This window comes from Labeo rohita, chromosome 22, assembly GCF_022985175.1.
Source record: "Labeo rohita strain BAU-BD-2019 chromosome 22, IGBB_LRoh.1.0, whole genome shotgun sequence".
Taxonomy (NCBI): domain Eukaryota; kingdom Metazoa; phylum Chordata; class Actinopteri; order Cypriniformes; family Cyprinidae; genus Labeo; species Labeo rohita.
In genome coordinates, this window is record NC_066890.1 from 9,261,210 (window position 1) to 9,281,435 (window position 20,226).

Here is a 20,226-nt window from a genome sequence, read left to right on the forward strand (position 1 = left end):
TCTAAAGTACAACAGGCAGTCTAACTGTTTAAGGACAAACAGGGGAGTCATGAACAACTATTACTTGACAAACAAACAAAAAACCCACAGCTGTGGATCATTCAGATAACAATACAGTATTAAGAATAAATTCAAATATTATTTTCTCTTGAGGACTATATGTGAATGTCTTTAATGTGAAATATCTTATTCAGATCAGTACTAAATTAAAAAAATTACATGCATTTTGTATGATCCCTCTTATGTTGGTCAACCAATTAACATTTTGCAGATTCTGCAAGGTGTATGTAAACTTTTGACTTCAACTGTATGTTTGCTATGCTGGTCCACCAGTAGGGTGTATTCGATATCCTTACAAATGAACTGCATAACCTACAAAGGTGTTGGCATACCACAACTCAAGCTGAAACATTGCAAAATCCATTGCTCGGTTGAAAGGTGAGCTGCTTGACCTCAGGGTGATGGTTAAGCAGTTAAATGGCGGCATAACAATTTGAGGCATGTTCCTAGGGAGGGTTACAGGTCAACATGTTTCCAGGTATGAAAAACAAAGCTGTAATGACCTGATTCTGCTCTACAAGTCTTCTCTAATTTGTCCAAGACTATCCACCTCTGTCTTTTGAAGTGACTCATTAAGAGTTTACAAGGCAATCACGGAGACTCAGAGCGGTACCAGCTGTAGAAACCATATTTATGTATATACATACGCAGGGTTAACGCTCTAGCCGAAGGCATCGCATGTCCTGCCGAGCTGATTCTGGCAACTCGCTTGGTTGTAAACTGTTGTGTTGGTAAATCAAGCAGCTGTAGGCGAATGAGTGACGTTTTGTTTGAGTCATGATTGGGAGTGGTTTCCCAAATTGTTCTTTTCGTCTTTCAGGTTTGTTTTGCTTGTAATGCTCTTTAAAATAACTCCTCTCGGAGCACGGGACGTTCTGGAGTGGAGCTCTTGTTTTATGGTGATCTGTGCTGATGATGTAGTAGGAGACACATGGTAGGCTGCAGTTGCATAATTTTTGGGTGGCTTGATTCATGAATACGTCTTTGTTCACATCCTGTGGGTCAGACGAGGCTCACTGGAGCGAGTGCCTCCCTTTGCACGTCGCATGCGGTGGCACGTGTTGGAAGCACTTGTCGTTATAATCACTTTCCACCCCCACCTCCCTAATTTCCGCCCATGTCCCTGGAGGTGAGGTTCCTTGGCAGAGAATCTGTGCTGGACTCCCTTCTAGACGAGACGTAATGTACAGTGGTTAGCAATGGGCACAGATAGATAGACAAGTGCTTCTGTCCATGATGATGAAATAGAGTATATGCCATCTTTCTGTCCATTTAATGTCCACTTTATGCATTCATTGTCCTCCTGGAGCACAGACTCCCTTTGGGCTGTTTGACATTGAAGGGGTGCCCCAAGTCCATGTACTAGGTCCAATCAAATTTTGGAGGGAACACTCTGACACAAGCACAGACTTGTACACCCACAAACACACAAGCTGCAGGAAAAAAATCCTTGATGGAAGAAAAAGTGAGAGAGTGTGTGGTCGAGCGAGACCAGTAAATGAAAGCCATGCTCACCCCCCACAAATGTGTGTGTGCGTAAGTGGATCGGTGAGGGTGGGTGTGATTGAGGCACACATCAGCAATCTCCTCCCTCCCTGGTCACTATACATCCTGGAGGACTCCTCGCATTGTCTATCACTCAGCAGAGGCACACGGTGAGCTCAAGAAGTCCTGACCTGACACCAGCAGAAGAACCAGCAGCAGCAGCAGACTTAGAGAAATCGGGCAGCATCCCTTCTCGATTGGAGCAGAGCACCATGGCAGGCAGCACTGTCCTTCACTCGGGCTTCCTTCTGACGCTCGCAGGAATTCTCCTCTTCGCATGCAGCTCAGCGCAAAGAGTCAGAGGCAAGCAGTGTTTTTTATTATGCACCTGTTTGAGTTTCTAAACGTCATGCAGTAGTTCTTATAAAATTAGGATTGAAATGTGACCTCAAAAAGGTGTTGAGCTTTAACTTTTAAGGACAAGTTAACGCTCAAGTAATCATTATGATTAACCTGTTGCATTTGCATCGCAAGATGCCCAATCATTGTTTTTATTTTTCACTCATTTCTAAGAACATGCAATGCATTTTGCAGGTGCATTTGGGCGTGCATGAGCGGAGTTTTAGGGAAATTATATGCAGCGTGATTACAGATGGGGTGAGGCCAAACTCTGCAAAGGGGGAAAAAAAAATGAGCTTGAACCTGAAAGGTGCTGGAAAATTAGGCACGTGCAATTTGTCCGCAGATGTCCAAAATCCTGCTTCAGAAACCAGCCAGGCACTTTGATTTTCTGTCCTCGCCGGTTGCAAAATAACATTTAATTTTGATAGGCTAAAATTTGAAACAGTAGAGCGATAATGGTTACCTCATGGTGTGCGCAGCTGGCCAAAACCAATGTTTTTTTTTTGTGCATGTGTACGTGTGTGTATATATTCCGTGATGGTGCTTGATTGTGTGTGTTCTAGGGCTTGCTAAATTAGTGCATTTTTGAATGTATCTACATATGTTCCAGCACCAGCCTCCTCAGTGCCACAGATGTATGTGCGTATATAATGTATATCGTTGCAAGATCTCTAGCTCCCAGCATCCCTGAGTGCTCAGATTAGCTACGGCATTAGTAATACAAGCTCTCGGTTCACTATCAGCGCTCGTTTATCAGCTATTAAAAACCACCTCCATCTCCGGAGGGGAGGAATGTCTGCGCTGGCTCGGTGCCCTGTCTCTTGTACCGAGCGTCATTCGGCACAGCTAGTCAATCAGCCTAGCAGCACTCTGTGTTTATGTTTCGCTGGCCAACTTTGTTTCCTTATGGATGTTGAGTGGACAAAAAGACAGGGTTTAAATTACCGGGTGGGGCTGAATTCAACAAGACACATTGAAAATAAATTATCTCATCCCTGCTGAAAAGAAACACACTTGTATGATTTGCTGGTTTTAAAGTGGTTCTGGGCCACTTTCAGCTGGTTCCACTTCCACAACATTAGCTTGGTAAGCTGGAGACCAGCTAAACCAGGTAAGACAAGCTTGACCAAGCTTGGAGACCTTCTAGACCATCTTAAACCAGTTAAAACCAGCAAACCCTCCTAGGCTGGTTTTTTCAGCAGTCTGAGATGTCTGCATGTTCACTCGCCTCAGACATAGCTTCTACTTGTTACTGTACTCCAACTTGCCTTGGGGCAAAGACGGCTTAACAAGTCATGTGCAGGCAGATGTACTGTAAAAGCAAGCACAGGAGGTTCACAATGCACCCTGAGATCCAAAGCCAAACACTATCAGGGAGGGGAGAAAAATAACATTGAATTTTCAATGTGTTTGGGTGTGGTGTTAACAGTCGAGGGTTGTCTGTAAGCTACTAATACTGGTTGTGGTCATATCAAAATGTGTCTAAGTGAGCATCTTAGAAAAGTCAGAACGAGACAAGGAGGATGAAAGGATTTGGGGGCTGAAGGGGAGAGGAGAGCAGCTGTTGAGTGCAGAGATCAGAACTGTTGTAAACGTGCCTGAAAGACGAATGATTTGCTGAAGTCTGGGAAAACGGTAGATTTACAGTCCCTTTGTGCCCTCAGGTGATTTGCTTCTTCTGAAGTCTGGTGCCATTTTTTTAAATCATCATGTTTGTCCTGTAATGTGGTGCGCAAGAGCTTGGAGTTCAACATAAGGACCAGATTTCTGGATTTTCCATCAAAAGTGCTGACTTCAAGAAATAGTTCAACCCAAAACAAAATCTGTCATCATTTACTCACCCTCAAGTCGTTTCATTACTCTACAGCCTTCCTTCTTCTGCAAATTAAGATACTGTGGACGAAACATGTTTAAAAACACTGTTATCTTCCACAGAAAAAAGTAAGTCATATAGATTTGGACGAAGATGTACTTGTAACTTTTTGGGATTAACTAATTTCTTATTTAAAGACTTAAACATAATGAAAATACAGTCAGCAACAAGTCGCTCGATTTGATAAAGTGAGCTGATCTTAAATCCAGACTTGGCAAGTGCCTTGTATTGCATGGCTTCATTCCAAGAGGAATGCTGTGAATCAAACTGACCCTTCTAGAAATCAATGTGTTTGTAAATTATGTTTCAAGTGGAACAAGTGCCAGACATCCAATAAAAAACTGGACCGTATTCATGCACAAGCTAAAAACGAACCGTATCTGACAGAACACAGCTTTGGGGCAGGGCTTTGGATGGGAGCTGATCAGTCTGAGTCTGGAAATCATTCAACATCAGCGCCAGGAAAGAGCATGCATGATTACGCTTGTCAGTGGTGTCAAATGAGATATACCTTCCCCCTTTTGCTTCCCCTGCATATCTCTGCTATTTGCCCACCCTCTGCGTTTCTAGATTGTTAGGGGTACTGCATCAAATCTTTGGATTCAAAAACACAGGAAGGAAACACTGATTCTGTGGAGTCGATTTCTTTTTCATCCATGTGCAATCCAATAGTTTAGCAATAATTTTATTTACTTCAGAAAGTGAAGTGTGCAACGTGACTTGGCTAAGACTATAATTACTCGAGTTATTGAACTCTTTAGGGATGGGAAATGTTATTCTTTCTAAGTTGAAATGTAATAGACTTTGGCTTGTTGGCTTTTGTTTTCCCTTAAAACAAGATTTTTTTTTTTTTTTATTCTGCACAACTGATGAACTTTGGAAGTATTAATTTCTTTTATACATTGCTTTCATTCACTTCTGTGTGAATGAATGCAAATAGAACCACCAGACTGACATGCTTTTAAATGCGTTTGTGTTTTTCCTTGCCCTTGACCACAGAGGTCAAACCATCGTCCAGCCCTCTTCCACTGGCATGGTAAAACTCTTGTAACTGCAACACAGCTTTTTTACGATTCTTGTCAGATGTAAAACTATTAAAATTTGGGAACAGAAAAAAATCCCTCAGCTACAGCTTTTAAACATTTGTGGTAACAAGCTGGTGAGAACAGGTAAACCAATAACACCGCTCAACCGCAAGTGTCAAGCTTACCCATGACTCAGAGTCTTGGCCTCAGTGTAAAGCTACTCTGACGTGGTTTAGGAATTGAAAAATACGTGAATGAATAGATGAAGGAGCAAGACTGCGCCTGCCTGTTAATTATAGTTAATCAAAGTGATACAGTACATTGTTGTAATGGTAGGGAACACCTAAAGTGGAGCTCATTTTCAAGTGGTCTTCACTGCTGAGTTTATTTTACAATGATCCCAGTGATTTAGTGGTTTGTATTTTTTCCCTCGTACAAATCCAGCAGCTTCCCTGACCACACACGCTTCCTCATTTCTGTTTGTTTAACTGATTTCAAAAGATTAAGAAGACGAGTTACTGAATTAGCATGTTGACTTTCCACGTCTATGCTTCAATGTAGGAAGATTTGAAAGGCGCCTTCATAGATAGTTCAGAATTAAATTCTGTCATTATTCACTCACCTTTATTTTCTTCCAGACTTGCATGCTGCTATTTTTCATCAACACAAAAATAGCATGCAATAAAAAAAAAAAACACTTAAAACTTAAGAATCTTATGCAGCTCTTTTCCAAACAATGTTCAACGTGACCGTAAACATCCAAAAACAACAAAAAAATGGTTATAAAAGTGGTCCTGAAGTTGATGCGCTATATTAAAAGTCTTCTGAAGTCATACGATCTTCTGGTGAGCTGTTCACCCTATTGAAAAAACAGCATATGCTGGTTAGGTATGTTTTGAGGCATAGTTGCTGGTTTGAGCTGGTTTAAGATGGTCCTTAGCTAGTCATGTGCTGGTCCTAAGCAACTAGCTCTCCGACAGGACCAGCTAAAACCATCTCAAACCTGCAGCCATGCTTCCAAACATACGTAACCAGCATATGCTGGATTTTTCAACAGGGAACTCAAGAACCATTGCGACTGAATCAGTTGAGTTAAACTCAAGAAGTGAATCAGTGAATGAAATCATTTTTATTGAGTTTCCCTGTTTAAAAATGAGCTGGTTTAAGATGGTCATGAGATGGTTTAAGCTGATCATGTGCTGATCCTAAGATGGTCCTGAGCAGAAGCTGGTTGCTTAGGACCAACACATGACTAGCTAAGGACCATCTTAAACCAGCTTAAACCAGCAACCATGCTTCAAAACATACCTAACCAGCATATGCTAGTTTTTTTTTCAATAGAGTTAACAGCTCACCAGAAGATCGTATGACTTTAGAAGACTTATAATATAGTGCATCAACTTCAGGACCACTTTTATAATAATTTTATGGTGATTTATTTTTGTTTTTGGATGTTTATGCACATGACCATCTTAAACCAGCTCAGGACCAGCTCAAACCAGCAGCCATGCTTCAAAACATACCAAACCAGCATATGCTGGATTGTTCAACAGGGAACTCCAGAATCACTAAAACTAAATCTGTTGAGTTGAACTCAAGTCTTCTGACGTCAAACGATCTTCTGCTGAGCTGTTAACTCTAGAACCTCTGCAACTGAATCAGTTGAGTTGAACTCAAGAAGTGAATCAATGAATGAATCATTTTTTTATTGAGACTCCCTGTTGAAAAAAATAGCATATGCTGGTTAGCTATGTGTTGAAGCATGGCAGCTGGTTTGAGCTGGTTTAGGATGGTCATATGCTGGTCCTAGGCAACTAGCTCCTCCTCAGAACCAGCTCATAACCAGCTTATAACCAGCTCACGACCAGCTTAACCCAATTCATTCACTGATCCATTTTTTGCATTCAACTCATTGACTTAATCATCTGGTCAGTGCAGTTCTTGAATTACCAGCTCACTAAAAGACTTGACTTTATAATACAAATCTGTCGTATGAACCTCTGTGGTAATTTTTGTTGAAGACTTTTTCATATATATTTATATATATATATATATATATATAAAAAAAAATCTCTACAGACATCAAATGGTTTTAGGTTGGTGAATAGCTATTAACAGAATTTTCATTTTTGGGTGAACTGCCCCTGTATTAAGCCTGATTAATGAGAGCTTCGGTTAAAGTTGTGTTTTATCATCATGACTTTGACAAATAGGGGCGAAGAGCTTGACCTGCCACGCTTGCAATTACTTATAACATTAAATACACACATCACTTTCCAAAGGCCCCGACCAACCAGTTTAAATCAGTTTAAGGAGGACATTTCGTGGCCTCTTTAACTCAGCGTAATCGTTAAACAGTTCTGATTGATGGGAAAAAGGTGGAAGCGGAAAAACCTCCGCTCAGCCTGGTGGCTTATTGGATTTAGAATAGGCCTGAAACTGACTCGAGACATTTTCCACGCTGCAAATTATCCAATGAAATGGCAGTGAAAGACGACGCTGGTATAAAAAGGAGGTAATTTATAATGAATTGCTTGGCGCGGGATTGAACAGATAATGAATCAGATCACTTTAAAAGTGTGTCTGTGTCAAATTCCCAAAACTGTACAAAGCTCATAATTCCTCTGAATGTAATGCCGCGTAACAAGTGCGCAATATTGGAGGTCCATATGCTACTGTCCTTTGAGGGAAGTGATGAGGAGCTCAACTGTGAAAGCCATTGTCCTTGATTTACCTCAACGATGATTTTCATGGCACACACTTTTGTGCTTCTCAAAAGAGTACTCCTCTGTCCCCCTTTGGCCTCATAAATCAATAAACCCCATAAATTCACAAACACATGGGAAACATAAAGTCTTACTCTTTACTCTTTAAGTAATTAATCATTTATTCATTGCGGTGTTCTGAAAGTCACTCTTTTTACGCAGTTCCATTGAATGTCAAACATAGAAACACAAAACGTTTGAAGAGCTGCAGCACTGTTTCATAAGCCAATTAAAAGTATTTCAAACACAATTTTTTCCTTTTCACAGTAAGAAGACAGAATATGAAGGTTCGCATCAACGCCACCGAGGACACCATAGTACTGAAGTTCGTCCGACCCAACCCTGACGTCAAACTTGAAGGTTACATCTTGGGCTACGGTTCCAGCATGTTTTCCAAACAGTTCATTCAACTTCCAGAAAACGGGGAACCCTATGAGACTGAGATTGGTAAGTTTGAGTTTAACCACAGGCAGCCGTTATTTCGCTTAAGAGCTTGAATGAAGCCCACAAAACAATCACTAATGTTGTTTTGTGGGTTAGCATGGGAATGGAAGAGTAACCACAAATGTTGATTCCTTGACCCATCGAAACCACCGTTTTGATTTGCACACCTATGTTAGGCCAACTCTGCCATTATTTGAGAACATAAACTGTAATCGAACCCAAAATGAATGCTATTTGTTAAGGGTTTGGTAACCACAGTATTTGTCTTCACCAAAAAGCCACACATCACACTTGACAAGGTAAAAAGGTCACATATTACTCCCAGTAACACTAACCACATTATTTTTTTCTGTAAAATAACTTCCTGTTGTCCATTCATCATCACTCTCCCAGGAGCTACAATCCTAGAGTTCATTCTGAAGAGGTTAGGGTCAGGTCATAGGGACCCTAAAGCTAATATTATTTTTTACAAAATGGGTCCATGCCAGGTGCTTCATTTTGCTTCTGTAGGTATAACAGTGTGCAGCTGCTTGTAGATTTCATTGGATTTTTTGTTAAATTCGGTATTGGACGATATTTGATAGCTATTTGTTCATACTTGTTTCTCTTATTTTTAGATTTTAGATAACTTTCACTGCCATTTAACATTAGTTTTTAAGTCCATAAATAAATAAATAAATTTTTAAAGATACTGTTAAATGTTTATCAAATCTTAAAATTATAAAATAGATCCTTTGATTAACTATAAAAATGGATAGAAGTTTACTATAGGATGTTTCTCGGTTATTGGCTATAACATAAAATAATAATCAAATTCAACAAATGTATATAGAATTTTTATATTAGCAATTTTGCTGGTACAACAGAATGCAGCTGTTTGTGGATTTCACTGGATTTATCGGTACCATATTGGTTATTGGCCGATATAAGAGATATATATGCTGTCAGTTAATGTTGACTTTTAAGTTATTTAAAATAATAATATTAATTTAAAAACTGTTGAATGTTCTTTTTAGCAAATCTCAAACAATTATTTTACTTTTAGTGTTTTATTTTAACAAAATTTAACAAAATAAGCTCTGATGCCTATGTTTACTTATGGGAATTAAAATAATTATTTTAGTTTTAGTATTTTATTTTAACAAAATCGGATAGAACTTTTGATCGGCTATTTATCGGTTATCGGTTATAACATGAAAATAATTAACAACTTTATATAGAATTTTTATATTTGCCATTTATGTGTTGTCAGCCATAACATGAAAATAAGTATTTGTTTATGTAGAATTTTAATATCGGACTTAACAACAATGACGTGAAAATCATTATTGGCTTATCGGTATTAGAATTGTAATATCCTAATAATATTTTAAAAACACTGCTGAATGTTACTTTTAGCAAATCTCAAAATGAATATCCATTTCCATACTGTACATTATAATGCCTAAGTTTACTTATAGCAATTAAAACAAGTATTTTAGTTTAAGTGTTTTAACAAAATTGAATAGAATTTTACTATCAGCTATTTATCGGTTTTCAGCTATGAAAATAAATGAAAATAATGATCAACTTTGTGTAGAATTTTTATATTGGCCATTATCAGCCTTAACATGAAAATAAGCATTTGTTTTATGTAGAATTTTAATCGGACTCTTATCGGTTAACTTAATGTGAAAATAATTATCGGCCTATCGTGTCACACAAAATTTTAATATCCTAGAAAATGCAAATAATCAATGTTGTATAGAAGTTTTAGATTTGCCATTTATCAGTTATCAGCCATAACATGAAAATGAGTATTTGCTTTATGTAGAATTTTAATATCGGGCACTTATCGGTTAACAGCAATGATGTGAAAATCATTATCGGCTTATCAGTGTCATAATTTAATAACCTAGAAAATGCAATTCTGGTCACTAGTGTTGACGGCACACAATGCATTCATATGTGTCTCTCTGTCGAGATTTAAGATTGAAATAAATAAGGTATCAACCTTCAAGTCGAGGCCTTTGAAGTTCAGTTCAGTGGAAAGCACTGATGCAAGCATATAAATGATTGTGCATTGACGCTTATACGCTTATCCAGAAGCCTGAAAACAAAGCATTGTTTGTTCCAAAAGGAAGGGCCTCTGAGTTTTTGGCTTCTTTACCTATGCAATCCAACACGGGAACACACAGTCACATCATTATTCAATACTGGCTGCAGACTGAAGGATCATTTCACTTGAATTTACAGTGTGTGCTGAGATTTCAATATGATACACGTGCACAACAGATGGTCGAAAGGCGAAAGCAGTTATTGGCGTCTTCCCAACTTGACATGCCACACGCACATACACTCATAAATGTTTAGATTCATGTGGACTTAGGTACTGGCATTTTGTATCAGTCTAATGGGCTCTTTTCCCTGTGTACTTATTCATAACTGTTAGAAAGGCAACCTGATCACCCCAACAAATCAAATATTTGGCAAATGTGCTGTTTAATTCTGTTACATTGGAAATATGGATGTTTAGCAAACCTTTTGTCATCACAGAGCTATAAACAGTGTGAAACGATTCCCATTAAACAACTCAAGACATTTTATTAAACAAAAGTCCACTAGAATCTTTCAGAACTGTGGGTCAGTGACAAATATGAGTGTTCTTGATATAGTAAAGGCCTGAATCACATGCAACAAGTAATTACAACAAACTTTTATATCATTTTTAACAAAATGTTAAAGTGAATGACTTGGTATGACAAATGAAACTTGTTCTACATACTTTCAGTGTGTAAATATCTTAATCATTTTCCAAATAAGAGGTTTTACATGGATTTGTCAAAGTAAATGTATTTTTTACGACCTTAACTAACCTTGCCATGTCATAAAACAGTGGTTCCCAATCCTGGTCCTGCACATTTGTGATGCCGCTCTTATCTGACAGACAAGTCTTGAAGTCTTTACTAATGAGCTGAGGAGTTAAATCGGGTGTGTTTGATTAGGTACACATCTAAAATGTGCAATGTTGGGAGTTCTTCAGGACCAGGAATTGAAACCACTGTCAAAAAGGTCAAATTATCTGATTTTATAAGACTTTGACACACAGTCATGAGAGCCTTCAAGGGTCAACCTTTTGTTGACATGTGTTGTAGCCTTTACATTTCTTGTTGGTCGGAAGTTCATGAAAGGAACTTGCACTGCACCATGAAATTGCCCTTTTTATGGCTTTGTTTGAACCCTTAAATAACTTGAGATGTTTGCTTTCACAGATGCTGAGCCCAAGTACCTGGTAGCTGTTCAGCCCATCCCAACCAACGATGTGAAGAAGCACTGCACAGGTAGCATGCAAAATACATTTTAAAAAAGAAAAGTATTGGCAATGGATTTAAAAATCGAAATAGTCCATGACAGGGTATATTTAGTGGAAAACACGCAACAGATGTGCTATTGAACCAGTAGGAACCTTTGAAGACCTTCAGTTAGCATTGGCTTCTGGTAACTTTGAATAAATCTGGGCTTGGAACAGGTAAGGTGAACCTGGACAAACCTCTTCACCTGGTGATCGATTCTGTCACGCCGACATCCGTGCTTCTGTCCTGGGGAACCTACTTGAAGACACCCTACGAGGGAAACATCATGAACGACTGCTTGGAGGATGGGTGAGTTGCACACAACATCTGGATTTTACTTTTTCCTCCACCAACGTGTTCCATATGAGTGCCCTAAATCCCAGAGGAAGACTTAATTTACTTCACTTCATATTTAGGGTCCATTTAACCCGAAAAACATGGAGAAAAAAAGATAATGAAATATCATAGCAACCTGTCTCCAGCATTTAGGGGTCCCGTCCTTAGAAACCTTACAGTGCAGTGCAGGTTTTTATTCAAAGTTCTCACTGCACTGACAGGAGACTGGATTTATGTCGCGTAACCGAGAGACCCATTCAATGAGTGTGATGTTTTTCTACCCTAGAAGAAAAAAATGTGTGGGATATGGATCCCTGCCACTGCAGGTGTGGTATGCGTCCACTTTTAAACGCTTTTTGAGGATACAAGCACTGTTGGGACGCACTGACATACGCTCAGCCTCCCTAACTCGCTCTGGTTTTCATATGCAGAAGTATGTGAACTTTTTTCTCCGTTAAGGGGAGACTTTTGGAAAAGCCATTGGAAAAGTTGACCTAGACCAAAACAGTTGGGAGCTGAAGTCGTGTACCAGTACTCTTAATAAACCTAACATAAGCCCCTCTGTTTAACACCTGACCACTGCTATGGTGACAGAAAATCAGTTTATTCAAATTATGGGGTCTCCAACAAGCATCACTTGATGATTAGCCAAAATAAGGGTGCAGAAATGACTCATGAGATGTTTGTCTGCTACAGGGGTTATCAACTCTGGCCCTCAATGTCCACTTTTCTGAAGAACTCACCTGCCAATAACTTTCCTAGTAATCCTGAAGACCTTGATCAGCTGAAGTTTGATTAGGGAACTTCAAGAGCCAGAGTTGAGAACCTTGGTCTACTAGATATTTACAATAACCAATGTGTCTTTGAATCAGGCATTACACCATCCGCTATAGAGAAAGAAACAGGAAGTGGATTTACCAGACCTGCCCCACCTCTGATACTGTGATCGACAACCTCAAGCCCAACACAAACTACGAATTTGGTGTCCGATCCAACAAGGACGACCGTAGTGGAATGTGGAGCAAGCCAGTGATCCACAACACCAACATGGGAGGTAACAGATGCCTCAAAACATTGATTCAAATTTATTTTGGCTTAGGAACTGAAATATGATCAAGCGTAACTTTCATTGCTACCATTTTTCAGACAAAAACATGCAGATGAACTACAAGCCCAGCCGTCCCCTTGCCAAGACTTTGGTATGTAATGTTGTTTCATGTCAATCTTGCTAGCACTCTATGCTTTGAATTTTTCAAAGCTATATCTTCCTGGATTGCCTGTCTAAGATTATTTAGAATTGTTTATTTGGTCTCCCACCATGTTTAGCCAGGATTTCCTTTCTTAGTTTCTTTTCTGCCATAGTCTGTTTTTGAACTGTCATGAACACAAAGAGATTTGCCTGCGAGCAAACTCTTTTTTTCACATATTCTCAATCTCTTGAGTTAAGAAACCAGTTGTTGGCATATGGATGTTTGTAAGAGACTTGACTTTCTCAGTGGAGACTGGAAATAATACATGCCTGTCAAGGCATTTCAGGAACACTTTAGACACGGTGGAGAGACCCTGATTACAGAGTTCTTTACATGATATGAAGACCGAAAGCTGTTCTGTGTTCTTTCACTCTACACGTCTTTTTTTTTTAAAGAAGGAAGGAAAAAAATGTGTGTAACCCTGTTTTTACAGGCTGGACCCCACACCAGTCTGTTCCCACCTAGAATTGGTAAGACCATCAACTACTACTTTTAAGAATTGCCCTGTATGTAGTAAACAAGAGAATTCTGTCATCATTTATTCACCCTCATGTCATTTCAAACCTGCATGACTTACTTCCTTCTGTAAATAATTTTGTACAAAAGCACACTGTTCTTTTCTATACAGTTGAAGCATATAGTGACAAAGGCTGTCAAACTTTAAAAGGTATCAAGAAATATAGTATTGGGACATTTAAAGAGTAGCTTAGGTAGCTTTGAATATGGAACATGCTAAAATTGAAATGTAAAGTGTGTAATTTCTTTGCTTCTAATAACCACAGTCTAGCATTGGTCAAACTCCACCCCAAACTCACACTATTGGTTGAGGCACTGTTGCTATGCTAGGCTGGTCAGAATCCTTAAATAAACAAAGGAATGTTTTGATAACACAGCAGTGTTTGCACACTATCATTGTCTTTACATAGTTTTAAGGTGTATTTAGGTTTTAAACCTTGATAGCCTTTTTCATGGCTTGGCAAATCCTAGTCACTTTATGCTGCATTACAGGTTGTTCATTTTTGAGTGAATGTTTATTCTTTAATCTGTCTTTTGGTCCATCTGTAAAATGAGTCAAACCTGGAGATCTGTTTGAAAACGTTTTATGTTGGTTTCTTCCTTCGCAATCTCCTTTCTAGTTCTCAACAACATAAGCCAGCCAGGACAGCCCAAAAACACAGGCGTTAATGGAGGTCCCAGAACATCTTTTGGTAATTTTCCCCTCTCACTCCCTCTGTTTGCACTCTTCTTTCATACAGGATTTGGTTTTATTCCAGTCATTCCCTTTAAACTGGCATTTGAAGTCACAGTAAAGACATTCAGTACTTTCCCCCTCTCAAAAGCCTTGTTGGGGATGCCTGCTCACTTTTTCTTTCTCATTTTTTTTTTCCATTTATGAAAACATTGCATTATTTCCCACAGCGCCACCAATGGGCCAGCAAGGAACTGTGGCTGCTCCAAGAGCCAATGAGCCAAAATGGCCTCAGCTCCCATTGGGTAACCGAGAGATGTTTTGTTTTGAATCATTCTGCTTATGAGCAGTCAGTTGGTAATCGCTTTGCTGGGTGTGGGTGGGGATTAAAGACGTCCGCTGTTATGATTGGCTGCATGCTGGCATGCCTTGTAAGAAAGTCGAGTTAGAAAGTCCTGATCCCGCCGTGATGAGGATTCCTGACCGGTCGCCTCCACAGTGAGAAGGAGGAAGTGTGAGTGTAAGTTTTCACAGGGTGCTGCACAGCGAAAGCCCCTCTGTGGTCACGCATGGTCACGCATTTGGCGCGGTTTCTGTAGGCCTGCTCACGCTCCACCCATCAGCACCAGTCAGACACTCTGTGTCCACCAATCAGCTCTTTCCCTGTCACGCTCATCTCTGCACATTCAATCCCCTATCATTTCATCACCTGTCAATCACATCATAACTGTTATAAATGTTTGGTTTCCTCAGTCCCCCATCTGTTTTATTACTGCAGCCATAAATGGCACTCTATGTCTTTATTTCTGTCTTTTTTCTCTTTGTCCTTCTGTGTCAATGTGAATCCTTTCTCTAAACTCTGTCCTGGAGGGCCGGTGTCCTGCAGAGTTTAGCTCCAACCCTAATTAAACACCTGAACCAGCTAATTAATGTCTTATTAGGCATGCTAGAAACTTCCAAACTGGTGTGCTGAGGCTAAAGTTGGAGCTAAACTCTGCAGGACACCGTCCCTCTTTAGTCTGTTTTTCTGAACCTCATCTTGTTTTCTATCTTCTGAACTTCTAAACCATCTCTTTTTATGATCTCATCAACCCTTTCATTCAGAATTTTTGCATTTTGATCTGCTGGCCTTTGTTCAGTCTGCATGAAGTCACTGCACGCGGAGAAAGAATCAGTCCCATGTTAGTTCTTGCAGGGGAAAGGCAGAATTCTGGGAGTCCCACCTCCTTTCCTGTCTTCCTCTGTCTCTGAACTCTGGATAAGATAACAGTACAACTCTCTCTGTGTTTTTCCACTTGGAGCCAAACTGATTATGAGACCAAAGTCATCAAGTTCATTCTCATCTCCCCTAAGAAAACAGTCAGAATGAATACTCAACGTCGGTAACAGGCACTCAAGTATCCATACCATCAAGAGTCAATGGGATGGGACTGAGTAACTGTTACAGATGTGTTAAATATCATACCAAACATTCTTAACGTAACACTCTCAAAGATAATTGGCATTGATGGTTCCGTATAGATCCATTAACATCCATGGAACTTTCCATTCTACTAAAGATGTTCTTCACACTAAGAAAAACTATTCTTTCAAGAAGGTTCTTTGGAGAACCTTCTATGACATCACTGTACCCTTTGAGTGTACAGGCCACCCTGTTGGGAATCTTACTCCATTAATGGTCTCAATAATCAGTCCTGCTGGGAAATCCAGATAAAACCAGTTTAAGGTGGTCCAAGCTAGACAGATCATCAGTTGTCCTACCACCTGGTGGGACCTCTGGTTTGAGCTTTTTGGCTAAGCTGGTGATCCGATTAACCATGTTCCATCTTCAACTGGTTGACCAACTAGACCTCCGTGAGGTGTAAAGGCTTGGTTTTTCCAGCATGGAGAGCTCATCTGCTCCTTTCTCCTAAACAGATTCAGACAGCCATGTTAGAAATGATTCCTCTCAACTGGTGGAGATCCCTCCCGTCCTTCCCCAACTCCTATCCACTAAACCCTCCCGTCCTTCGGTCACCCCTACCCCCTATTCCGTACCCAGCAGTACCCGGACACCCCCACACGGACACTCCCAAACCAGTGCACCTAGTGCCACTCAGATGCCACATAGTTCCTCTGGTAATTCCAATGTTTCCTTCCTCTTTTTTAAGTTCTTTAAAAATTCAGTTTTCAGGATCTGATGGTTGACAGGTAATGAAAAAATAACATATTACTTCAGTGAGTCACATAGATACTTGGGAATTTTATTTTGGCGTTTGCCGTTCAACCTTTGGCTATGCGTTCCACCACCGCAAAAATTAGACTAAACACCAGAATATCAGACTTCAAAGCTTTATTCAATTCGTTCTCCACTGGTTTCAGAGAAAAGTGATACGCAGGAAATTAATGGATGTTCAAACCACGTTTCAGTCAAGCAAATTTGGTAACATCAGCCACAAACAGACATTATTTCACACTCCAGCTCAATGGATTACAGGAAGAGCTGTCTGTAGTCTATGCAATTGAGACTGCCAGTAAAAACAGCAAGAACCAGTGACATCAGTTCACATAATCCTCTCATTTATTTGCTCTGTCAGGCAAGCTATCACAACCGTCCCATTGGTGTATATCATGTCTGTGTTATTGTCTGAAATCAAGCTTTCCTGTATCCTCCCCTACCATGTTTTGTCTTCACAGGAATGCACTGCTGCACTTTACTGCAATCACCAGCATGTCAGATTTAGTTTTACTGCAGTCAGAACAGACATTATTTATTGTTAAAATCACACATCATTCAGCTGTACTATAAATAATAGTTTCTCTCTTTCAAACATTGTAAGCTACTTACAGTTTTTTAGTCATCATAGGTGTTCCAAAATATGCATCCAATGTGGGATAGCCAATCCCATGATGCACTGGGAAAATTGTAATTACTGATATAATTCTTCCAGTACCAATAAGTATCAATAAAATTGTAATTACAAATTAACTTATACAGTCATACAATGTTTTCATATTTTGTACATTTTTATGCTTATTGAAAATTTTGCACTGTTAGCTTAGCAACATGCTAACACAAAAGTTTCTACCTACAGAAAGTGTTCCAAATCAGTCAGTTAGCAGAGTTGATACCTGAAACACAACTAGCTAACTTTCACATCTCTCATCAGCTCGCAGATGGCAAATCTTTTTAACACATAGCAGGCCTAACATGATTGTACAGTGCCTGCCTCAACATGCAGTACTTCACAGAGTTGACAATACATAACCAAAGCTGCTGTTGTTGTTGTTTTTGTAATCTAGGTAAGAACATCCGGAAAGAATCCATCTCTTCTCCACCCAAACCCGTTGATTCAGTCTTAACAGTGACCTCCAGGAACGAGACATCCCTGGGCAGATACCATTTCTCTCTCTCTAATGGCATGAGACCTTCTTCCCCCAGGCTTGGTGACTCCTCCAGAAGATATGGGGGTAAAAGATATTACTCTTACCCCTCGTACTCCAGTCTTTTTCTTTCTTCTGTTCTTTTTCTTTTCTGCTCTTCTTTATTTTTTCACGTCAAGTACTTTTGTCTTGTTTTTTTTTTAGCAAAAAGACACTTTTATTAAAATTTCATATAATTAAAATCTTAATTAGATTTGTTTTCAAGGGATATTTGTGAACCTGGACCACAAAACCAGTAATAAGTAGCACGGGTATATTTGTAGCAATAGCCACCAATACACTGTATGTGTCAAAATGATCAATTTTTCCTTTATGCCAAAAATCATTAGGATATTATGTAAAGATCATGTTCCATGAAGATATTTTGTAAATTTCCTACCATAAATATATCAAAACTTAAATTCTGATTAGTAATATGCATTGCTAAGAACTTCATTTGGAGGCGATTTTCTTTTTTTTTTTTTTTTGTTGCACTCTCAGATTCCACATTTTTTATATAGTTGTACACTGACCAAATATTGTCCAATCCTAACAAACCATGCATCAATGAAAAGCCTTTTTTTCAGCTTTAAGATGTATAAATCTCAATAAAAAAATACTTTTTTTTTTTTTTTTTTTAAATTCTATAAATTTTGTTAAAATACTATATTTTTATTTATTTTTTTTTACTGGAAAACAACAAAAAAACACTTAAGAAAATAATTTCCCCCTCTTTGTTCTCCCCTGTCAGCTATTTATTCTCCCCCGTCAGCTGTGTTATTTTGGTTGCAGTTCTCTTGGGGCAATTTTTCTTCAAGAGCCAAATTTTCTCCTTTGCAACATGTGGTGTGTGTGTGCAGACCATCATACTCTGTCACACCTGACAGTTTTACTGTCAGCGAAGTATGTGCGATTTAGCCCGATGGGCACGCAGACCGCCAACATTTGCACTAATCTGATCTTGAAAGCCTTCTCTTCCCCTCAGGTAGTTGAGCGGCAGCCTATAACTCTTTATGTAAAACCCCAGTTGTCTTCAGCTGCTGTGCACCTCAGCAAACAATGTGATGCTGCCTTAGTCTTCCTTTTCTCCATAACACCCACTCTTTTCCCCTCCAACAGCTAACGGTGAGCACCATAAGGGACTTTCTCTCCCCAAACCAGTCGTGTGGTCCAGAACAAGAATGGGTAAACAGAGCCAACTCGTCCTCTGTGTTTTAGCCAACATTAACCTGCAGAAAGTCTGTTTGTAACGCAGCCCGTGTGCCCATGTTGGTGTCCTTCCCATCCTGTAAACTCGTGTCTGTCCATCCATCCGTCCATTCATTCACCAGTCAACCCATTTGCTCGCAAATCTGCCATGTTGTCTTTGACATTTGTTGTCGTTTTGCAAGCTTCTGCAGATCCCATGCTGCCGCGAGCTTTGTGGTGTAATTGTCAAAGCTTTTCCCCAGATTGGTTTCTTTAATTTCTAAACCATCGTGGTGCTGTAGGACATTTATTTTCAAGAGAAAAACATGTCTTTCGGAGGACACAGAAACCCACCGCAATGTCCTAAACTGTCTCGTAACATTCTGTGGCTCTTTTATTTGTGCATTTCAGCAATAATGTTTGAAACTTCTGCAGAGGACTGTAGCTGCTTCTGGTTGAAGTTCATTGTGTGCATGACGACTTGCATGCTTTATTGTAGTCACGAGCTTCCATGTGGTTTGAGGTCTTTTTTTTTGGTCTTCCATATTGTTTATCCATGTAGCAAAAACAAAAAAAGGCTGACAGATTATAAATGATAGTATTTATCCATGAACTATTAATTCTCATTACTCTACTTCACAAATTGAAGTAAACATGGCAAAAGACTTGCCAAGAATTGAATAGAATAACAGTTGATTTAGTGCCCAGATGACTAACAAAATCATAAAAATCAGGTATCAGCAGTAAAACAGCCACAAAATATGCAAAACTTAACACAATCTGCACAGCAAACCAGTTTTGACTAGTCTTGGTTTTGGAAAATGCAGCAGACTTCTGCAATCTGGCGTACTTTATAAAGACTGTACTGCACCCACCGCAATCCAGATACTGAAGTGGCTCTATAAATTTCCAAAAGCATGTTTAACTACATTAAACATCTGGGTATTATACCACTATTCCTTATTATTTGATCATTTGATGAATTGCTGCTGCCATTATCAGTAGAAAATCACACAAATAAAGCAATCACAGACAAAACAAAGTCTGCAAAATGATTGTCACATCTTGTTACTTACAGCTTGTGCAAAAACAGTGGAATACAACAAAATTGTTGGCATGAATTCTCTGAGGAGGATCTGAGGAGATGGTTGGTGGCTTTCATTGAAGAGAGGACCCACGGCAGATTTGTTTGACAGTGACTGCCTGAAATCATCTAACCACAACAGTTTTAGATCACCCAAAACATCGGGCATCATCACCAAAAATCTCGGCTGGCTCTCTGGAAATTACGTTCCCTCTGCAAAAGTATGACATCTGTTGGTCCTTAGTTTTATTTTCAGCAAAGTTTGGCGCTTTCACCACCCAGCTTTGCAGTTTTTACTCGTGCCACAGGCTTTAGGTAGCTGAGCTTCTTTTGATTGCCCTGTGATGAACTGAGGGTTTCACAACTGGTGCCTCGGATGTAAATTGAATCA

General features: G+C 39.4%; 1 protein-coding gene across 10 annotated transcripts in view; it reads left to right on the forward strand.

Moving 5' to 3' along the window:
• Window positions 1-1,635: 1,635 nt before the first annotated feature.
• abi3bpb (ABI family, member 3 (NESH) binding protein b) overlaps window positions 1,636-20,226 on the forward strand; it is a 29,255-nt gene continuing 10,664 nt past the window's right edge. The window contains exons 1-12 of one of the 10 annotated variants that reach the window (XM_051095429.1): window positions 1,636-1,908; window positions 7,878-8,057; window positions 11,306-11,374; window positions 11,563-11,695; window positions 12,595-12,776; window positions 12,869-12,921; window positions 13,406-13,442; window positions 14,109-14,180; window positions 14,392-14,466; window positions 16,079-16,279; window positions 17,444-17,611; window positions 18,683-18,748. In XM_051095429.1, coding sequence (XP_050951386.1) covers window positions 1,818-1,908; window positions 7,878-8,057; window positions 11,306-11,374; window positions 11,563-11,695; window positions 12,595-12,776; window positions 12,869-12,921; window positions 13,406-13,442; window positions 14,109-14,180; window positions 14,392-14,466; window positions 16,079-16,279; window positions 17,444-17,611; window positions 18,683-18,748 — 1,327 coding nt within the window. In that variant the 5' untranslated portion in view covers window positions 1,636-1,817. The remainder of the gene's footprint in view (window positions 1,909-7,877; window positions 8,058-11,305; window positions 11,375-11,562; window positions 11,696-12,594; window positions 12,777-12,868; window positions 12,922-13,405; window positions 13,443-14,108; window positions 14,181-14,391; window positions 14,467-16,078; window positions 16,280-17,443; window positions 17,612-18,682; window positions 18,749-20,226) is intronic. The other 9 variants (XM_051095428.1, XM_051095431.1, XM_051095430.1 and 6 more) reach the window with 9 other exon arrangements.